We start from the raw sequence: 9,017 nt of genomic DNA on the forward strand, positions 1-9,017 counted from the left end.
CCAGTAAAAATTAACTGCAGTCAACAACATAGGAGTGACTATAACATAGGAGTGACTATACAAAACCCAAAATGGATGACCTCTTGACAATCAGTATGTCCTTTTTCATGGTATGTAGGACAAGGCCCGAACTTGCTAGGCCACAGTTTGAGAGTTTAGAAGGCTACCTAATTATAGCTCTATTGTCAGAGGTTTGCATGGAGAAAAATACATGTAGTGTTTTTATTTAATTCTGACCATTTTCTCCTTTGTATATATGAACAAAAGCACAAAGGACACAAATCCTAAGAGTGGCTATGCCAGAGTGAAATTATTGCAGGGGCTTCTTTATATATATATATATATATATATATATATATATTTTGAAACAGGGTCTCAATGTGTCACCCAGTCTGGAGTGCAGCGGTACAGTCATGGCTCAATGTAGCCTTGACATCCCAGGCTCAAGTGAGACTGGGTGTCACTATGTTGCCCAGACTGGTCTGGAACTCTTGGGCACAAGCAATCCTCCCACCTCAGCCTCCCAAAGTGTTGGGATTATATACTGCACCTGGCTATTTAATGTTTAAAAAAAAAAAAGTTTACAAAAGCTGCTTTTTTACTCTTCATAGTTTCATAGTCTCAAATTGTGATACAGTAAAAGAATTTTAATAGGCTGGGTGCAGTGGCTTCATGACTATATAAAAAAAATAGTCAAATTTATGTTATTTTTTAAATTAAGTGTTCCAGTTTGGATAAAACTAGATAACCTTACAATTTGGTGAGGAAGATAAACTCAGCTCTGAGGGAGCACAGTTCCAGAGATCTAGCTTAGCCCAAACTCAATCCTGAAGACAGAGAGTCTTAAATTATTTTAAAAGGAAAGCATTATATGTGTAAATCCCTGACACGTGCGGACAGAGAATCAGAAAACCACAAGTTCCGTGTGGCTGATAGTTGGAATGTGAGGAAGAGTGGGAAAAGAAAAGGTGTTCAGAGATAAAATCAATGACTGGCTTGTTGTGAAGCCACTCTGAAGCGTAAAGGAGTTTAGTGTGATCCTGAAAGCATTTGGGAAGTATATAACAGACTGTTTTATAGAAGGATTTCTGGCCACTGTTCTAATAAAAGAGGTAATTTCTGAGAGACAGGGAGATAGAATAAAGACATGGTGGGCCAGAGAATGGATAGTAGCAACTAGATGAAAAGAGGGACTGATTTGAGAATTACCATAATGCAGAAATAAGATTATGTGCTGAATAATGGGGTTGTAGGAAGTAGGAGAGCAGGTGATGCTTATGTTTCTGGCATTAGCAACTCCACAAATTATGGTCCCATTTGTTGAAATGGAGAAAGCAAATTTAGGAGCCAGGGAACAGGTGAGTAAGTAGAGCTATCAGTATAGAGTCAGTCACCTATTTTACAATCAAGCTTTCCTCGGTACCACTAAATGTTTCCTGTGACTTCATTCCATTAAGAATAGCCAAGGGGCCAGGAATGGTGACTCAGGCATGTAATCCCAACATTTTGGGAGGCAAAGGCAGGAGGATCATTTGAGGCCTGGAGTTTGAGACCAGTCTGGGCAACTTAGTGAAACCCGTCTTTTAAATTGGTTGGGTGTGGTGGCACACACCTGTTAATCCTAGGTTTTCAGGAAGCTGAAGCAGGAGCATCACTTAGGCCCAGGAGTTCAAGTCTGTAGTGAGCTGTAATCATGCCACTGTGCTGCTGTGGGCAACAGGGTTTAACCCTGTCTCAAAAAACGGGGGAAAAAAAGACTAACCAAGCTTTACTTTAATGTCAGTTGTTAACTTGGTCCAAACTGGTCAATGGTAATCTTGTTTATATATTTTAACAGACCTACTAAAAATCATTCATGGCAGCCAGGCGCAGTGGCTCACGCCTGTAATCCCAGCACCTTGGGAGGCCATGGTGGGTGGATCACCCGAGGTCAGGAGTTTGAGACCAGCCTGACCAACATGGTGAAACCCCGTCTCTACTAAAATACAAAAATTAGCCAGGCATGGTGGTGGGCACCTGTAATCTCAGCTGCTCGGGAGGCTGAGACAGGAGAATCGCTTGAACCCAGGAGGCGGTGGTTGCAGTGAGTTGAGATCGTGCCATTGCACTCCAGCCTGGGCAACAAGAGCGAAACTCCATCTCAAAAAAAAATTCCTGGGCTAATTCGGAGGTTTATGGGTTAAAAAAAGGCAAAAATTGCTTTGTACCTCTTCAGAGGAAGAAAGAACGTAAAAACTGTGGGAAGTAAAAGTAGTTCCATTGCTTTGAATGTGTTTCATTGTATGTGTCACAATTTAAACAAGTTTTCCCTTTTGTTTTGTAGGCAAATCGTACGTGCCCAATTTGCCGAGCTGATGCTTCAGAAGTGCATCGGGATTCAGAATGACCAACCTAAGAAGCACAAATTTAGTTTGGGTGTTCCTTATCACATGTATATACGGACTATCCATTGAACTTAATCTGTGTGGCTTCCAGCCCTCCCTTTACCAAAAGGGTCAATGGACCTTTCTTTGCACTGTGTGACTTAATCAACTATAAAAGCTTACAATTAGTCTTCACAGTTATGGGATTGTTATACTAACCGTGTGATTGGAACTCCAAAGACTTTTTCTTTAGCTTAATTTTGTGTGTGCACTAACATTCCCTGGTTTTTGTGTGATCATTCCGAGTGTTGCTGCAAGATTACAGTGGACGTGATCTTTTAGCATGTGCTTTTATAAAAAGTGGTAGCTACAGATGATATAGCAATCTACCTTATATAGAGCCTTCAGAAACTGTGAGTGGAAATGAATGCGCAGCGTATGACTGTTGGTGATAAGTGTATCTGTGTGAGAGTGTGTGCAACTACTTGTGTGAGGGCATGGTAGCTAACGTGTGTATGAGATCCTATATACCAGCATGTACCAAGAATGTGTGTGTAGTTTTAATTATGCTGCAATGTATAATCTGGTGTGTTATTTAAACAGCACTAGTACTGTACACTGGTTTTTTTCCCTTGTGTTTGCTGTTGCACACTGATTGCTGAGGGTGCATCAATTACAAGCATTGAATACTCCATCCCCTTCCCTCCCAGTGAATGGAATGAGAAAAGCCTTCTTCCTTTGCTTCAGGCAGCTGTCACCTTCTCTTTGTTGGTGGTCCTAAGTGGGTCACTTAAGAAAAAAAAGTGTAACAAATTCTCACTCCATGAACCTGATTTTTTTGATTCTGTTATGGAAATTTTTAAATCTCCAACTTGCTGTTTCCAAAAAGAAGGTGCAATATCATATATCATCAGTTAGCAATATTAGCATTTCAATCAATGATTTGAATGTTGATACTTTTTTTCCTCTACATTTCCAGTAAGTTTCTTACAGAAAGTACCTGTGATTTTTTTAATGTTTAGATTTGTAGTCTATTCTGAAGATATTTGATTAATATATTTCTAAGACGACCACTAGTCCCATGAAGTCTCACCTTGTTGACTTCCACCAGAACAAAACCTGTTAATTCAGCTTGACTTCTCATATGTGTTCTGTGTTCAAGCTCCTGTGGGCAACTCAATGGTTTTAAGAAAACTCTATTTCTGTTCATATTAATTCACTTGCCAGACTCCAATTCTGAAAGTTGTCTAGTTCTTCCTTCATCACACGTGCTTCTCATCGAAACCCTGGTTTCAGGATGGATCAAGTGCTGTTACAGCTCATGTTCCTTAGACCTGATTTGTTTTGATATTTTACTGCCTTTCCTTTTAATTTTTGTTTGAATGAGAAAAGTTTAATACAACAGGTGTCCAGAATACTTGCAGTATAAATGAAGATTTGATTTTTGTATAAAAAAATAATGCTGTTAAACAGGAGTTGACCTGCATTTAGTTGATCTAATACATAGCTGTATGGGGTTTTTTTTAGTAAGTTCTTTGAGCATAATTCACTTTAAAGTCATTTTTCCAGCAATGTTTAAATTACTTTCTCATTCTTTTAGTGTATTCAACATTGTCTGCCTCTTCCTGCAGTTGATGTAATTGCTTTGTTTGCAATAGCACAAGCTGCATTATTCCAGTCAGGACTGTGATAACTTGCTGCCAGCCCCACTCAACTTTCAGTTGGCACTCAACTTTCAGTTGGCTCTGTGTCAGTTTTCCACTCAGTGTTAACTACTTGTTACTGCCATGCTGCTTGCCCTCCCTTGAAGTGTCTATAAGCTCATCACAGCCTAGAGTTAAGTAAAGTCAATTCACAGAAGCACAATTTTGCCCTTTGCGAGACACTGTTGCCTCTATCTAGTCCTACAAGTAGGGTTTTGCATACTCTGTTCGCCCCTAGGTTGTCAGTGCATCAGAAATACTTCTAAATAGTGGTAAAAATGCACATGGTTAATGTACATGTTACTTTTAAATCATTAGGATATCCCTCACCTGTTCCTGATGAATAAAAAGTGTGTTAAAGACCAAAATTCTTGGCATAATAATCAGCTACATACAAATCACATATAGTTTAATCTTTTTTAATGAAAAAAAATCATGTTTAAAATGGCAAAAGCCCATCTTATACACTTTTATATAGCTGCAAAAAATTTATATCTGTACAGATCTAACAACACTACTACACTCAGTATTCATTTTATTGAAGCATGCAAGTAAAGCACTTTTTCTAATTTATATAGAGGTACCTAATTAACACAGCACATTGTACTAATGACTAGGAGTAGCAGCTTTTTCTTCTCTCCCTCTATGAATTCTTATAATGTCCCTTTTTCTGTAAGTTTTTGAGAGGCAATTGGCAATTTAGGAGGCAGCAGGGTCTGTTTTGGTAAAATCTTGAATTTCATTGTTGCACTCTAGTGACTGATCTTTGGGAATGTCTTGTCTTTGCATGGGGCTCATAGAGATGTGTGCAGACTTGCTTATTGTGGTTAGTGTCTATCAGGAACACACAGGTGTTCTGACCAGCTCAGGCTTGCCGCAGTGAGCAACTTTGTGGCTAGCAAAAGAGAACAGTTTATTTGTGCCCAGCCATTGTCACCTTGGGTGATGCACCAGATAGCAGGCAGATGTTGGTTCGTTGGCCTTCGTCCTCTTTCCTCCTAAAATAATATTGGCTTTACCATCTTAACTCAGCTGTGGGTTTTTTGTGGGTTCTTGTTTGTTTTTTGGCATGAATTGTCATCTTTGGTGTTTTTTTAACCCCCAACCCCTTAAAAAAATAAGGCCTGCAGGTATCAAGATCTCATATTAGGATTTTCTGTCCTTAATTTTTTGAGCAAAATCTGGAAAATGTGAAAGCATATTTAGATTTTATATACTATCTATCTGAAATGTGATTTGTTAAGATTCTTAAATTTGGGCCTCTTAGAACAATTTTGAATGAGATCTACCGACTCACTTGTGAGAATATTTTTCACAGATATCTTTGGGCCTTTTCATTAGAAAGCTGTTTGTCCCCCTGTTGGTACATTTGGTTACCTCATTTTGCTGTTTCAGATTGTGAAAGCTCACAGGGGTGTTTTTTGGAATCATTTGCTGAGTCATTTTCTCAAATCATATTCCATTGTATCAGTTAACATATAGTTTTAAATGTATGTATTATAAATATCTGTAACCAAATCATTTGAAGGCTTGATAAATTTTTAACAAAGTTTGTACATTTTTTATGAAAGTTACTAGTAATGCTTTACTAAGTAGTGCAATGAATTTTTATTTTTAATCCCTGTGCCCAATTTTGGAGTTGAGAGGGTTGTTGGTAATAAATGTATGATGTACACTTAAAACATCTGTTGTGTTTCATGTCACTGTGTTAGGGATGGGGAAGGGTTGTATATGCATGGGGATGGAGAGATAGCAGCAGGAAGATAGATAGAGCTGGGTTGAATTACTGGCTGCCAGATTCTGTATTTCTGCATTTGTGTAAACAACTTAGAAATGCAAAAGTAACTAGCGTTGTAACATATGGTACATACTTATATAATACTATATATATATATATATATTTTTTTTTTTTTTTTTTTTTTTGAGACAGAGTCTCACTCTGTCACCCATGCTGGGGTGCTCAATCTCAGCTCACTGTAACCTCTGCAGCCCTGGTTCAAGCGATTCTCCTGCCTCAGTCTCCCAAGTAGCTGGGATCCCGCCACTGTGCCTGGCTAATTTTTGTATTTTTAGTAGAGACAGGGTTTCACCATTTTGGCCAGGCTGGTCTTGAACTCCTGACCTCGTGATCCACCCACCTTGGCCTCCCAAAGTGCTGGGATTATACGCGTGAGCCACCGCGCCCGGCCATATTTAATTTTTATAAAGGCCAAGAACATAGCAGAAAGAGTATAGCCAAACGTGGTATGTGCATATTGAACAGTAGAGATACATAAGTAGAGCCTGGCAACATAGTGAGACCCCCATCTCTACAAAAATGTTTTAAAAATTAGCTGGGCCTGGTGGCGCACACCTATAGTCCTAGCTACTTAGAAGTCTGAGGTTGGAGGATCACTTGAGCCCAGGAATTTGAGGTTACAGTGAGCTATATTTGTGCCACTGCACTCCAGCCTGGGCAATAGCAAGAAGACCCTGTCTCTTCAGGAAAAATAAAAGGCTGGGTGTGGTGGCTCACACCTGTAGTCCCAGCACTTTGGGAGGCTGAGTTGGGCGGATCATGAGGTCAGGAGTTCAAGACCAGCCTGGCCAACCTGGTGAAACCCTGTCTCACTAAAAATACAAAAATTAGCCAGGCATGGTGGCACATGTCTGTAATCCCAGCTACTCGGGAGGCTGAGGCGGGAGAATCGCTTGAACCAAGGAGGCGTAGGTTGCGGTGAGCCAAGATTGTGCCACTGCACTCCAGCCTGGGTGACAGCAAGACTCCATCTTGGGAAGGCGGAAAAAAAAAAAAGATAACGTAGGTAACTAGAATTCAACTAAAGTTCTTTCTACAAGACTGCAATAGACAACTAGTTAGATTTGTCCATATTAGCTACAGTTTATATACAACTTACTGTCAACATAATACGGAAGGAGGAGCCTCTGCTTGTCATTTTCCATATATGTTTGTATAATAGTTTTCCTTTGACTAAAAAAGGAAGGAAATATAAACAATCTACATAGGCTGTGTTAATTAAGATTTTACCCTCTTGACTGGCTCCAGTACTCATCTGACAGAAGTGACCACATCCTGATTTTATTCCCTCCTTTTTCCAACATACGTAGAAGAGTACTTGTGTTTAACTTTGAATGTTTCAAGAAACCCAAAACTTAACACCATGTCTTATGACAGAGGCATTTACTGCTAAGTACCCATGCACTATCCCAAGTCACCCTACTTACATAAGTCATGGGAGGGGCATGGTTCTGGCCAAGGGCCTGTAAGTATAGGCTATGTGGCCTTTCCATGCAGAAGCATACATAAAAGCCAGCTCTCTTTGTCTGCTTGGGTAGTGGCGGACTGAGTCACTCCCTAGAAAAGAGTTGTGTTTTTTGTTTTGTTTTGTTTTTTTCCCCTGCTCTGTCCCCCAGGCTGGAGTGCAGTGACGTGATCTCGGCTCACGGCAAGCTCTGTCTCCTGGGTTCAAGTGATTCTCCTGCTTCAGCCTCCCGAGTAGCTGGGATTAAAAGTATGTGCCACAACACCCATCTAATTTTTGTATTTTTAGTAAAGACGGGGTTTTGCCATGTTGGCCAGGTTGGTCTCAAACTCCTGACCTCAGGTGATTTCACCCGCCTCAGCCTCCCAAAGTGCTGGGGTTACAGGCATGAGCCACTGTGCCCGGCCGGGAGGATGAGAGTCTTATGAATGGGGTCACCTCACACAGCCAATGTTTCAGCTCTCTTGTACACTTCAATGAACTGGATGAACAAGGCCGTTCAATAAAGTGTAATTAGCCACATGATTTTAAATGTTGTGAGCCACATTAAAAAGAAAACCGTTGAAATTTTTCATTTTTAATATTCAGTCCAATATGCCAAAATATTTCTACTGTAATATTAAGATAATTTATATTTTCTCATACCAAGTCTTTGAAATCCAGTGTGTATGTTACATTGACGATGCATCTCAGTTTGGACCAGCCACATTTCAAATGCTCAGTAGCCACATGTGCATAGTGGCCAAGTTAGATGGCACAGGTATAGACCAGAGCTATGCAGAGTTAACCTGGTTTCTAAAGAGTTGAACGTTACTCGTGATATCCCAAGATGACTTTCTATTATTGTATGCCTTAACAAACTACAGTATGATTTTAAAACATTTTATTCTATATATAGTTGAATGTAACTTTCGTTGCTACAATACTTTAGAAAATACTCATTTTTAAAGCAGTCTTAATTTCTCTGAAGCTGCCATAGATTCAAGAACAAAGCTCCTTGTTTGTCAGTAAATCTTCAGATATATTTGCTTGAATTCACAGCTATTTAAAATAATTGGGCCAGGCACAGTGGCTCCCGTCTGTAATCCCAGTACTTTGGAGGCCAAGGTGGGTGGATCACTTGAGGCCAGGAGTTCAAGACCAGCCTAGCCAACATGGTGAAACCCCATCTCTACTAAAAATACAAAAAAAAAAGGGGGGGGGCTGGGCATGGTGGCTTACACCTGTAATCCCAACACTTTGGGAGGCCAAGGCAGGCGGATCATGAGGTCAAGAGATAGAGACCATCCTGGCAAACATGGTGAAACCCTGTCTCTACTAAAAATATAAAAATTTGCTGGGTGTGGTGGCGCATGTCTGTAGTCCCAGCTACTTGGGAAGCTGAGGCAGGAGAATCATTTGAACCCAGGAAGTAGAGGTTGCAGTGAGCTGAGATCGCACCACTGCACTCCAGCCTGGTGACCCAGCGAGACTCCATCTCAAAAAAAAGAAAAAGCCGGGCGAGGTAGCAGATGCCTACTGTAATCCCAGCTACTCGGGAGGCTGAGGCAGGAGAATCACTTGAACCCAGGAGGCAGAGGTTGCAGTGAGCCAAGATCATGTCACTGCACTCCAGTCTGGGCAACAGAGTGAGACTCCGTCTCAAAAAAAAAAATAATTTGATCCTCATAAAATTCAGCATTCCAAAG

At 40.4% G+C, this 9,017-nt stretch overlaps 1 protein-coding gene across 16 annotated transcripts in view; it reads left to right on the plus strand.

The window, feature by feature from the left end:
• RNF38 (ring finger protein 38) overlaps nt 1-5,748 on the plus strand; it is a 152,776-nt gene extending 147,028 nt beyond the window's left edge. For all 16 annotated transcript variants that reach the window (XM_019033991.4, XM_031014585.3, XM_055351563.2 and 13 more), the window contains one exon: nt 2,324-5,748. In XM_019033991.4, the coding sequence (XP_018889536.2) occupies nt 2,324-2,386 (63 nt within the window). In that variant the 3' untranslated portion in view covers nt 2,387-5,748. The remainder of the gene's footprint in view (nt 1-2,323) is intronic.
• The last annotated feature ends 3,269 nt before the right edge of the window (nt 5,749-9,017 follow it).

This window comes from Gorilla gorilla, chromosome 13, assembly GCF_029281585.2.
Source record: "Gorilla gorilla gorilla isolate KB3781 chromosome 13, NHGRI_mGorGor1-v2.1_pri, whole genome shotgun sequence".
NCBI classification, from domain to species: Eukaryota; Metazoa; Chordata; class Mammalia; order Primates; family Hominidae; genus Gorilla; species Gorilla gorilla.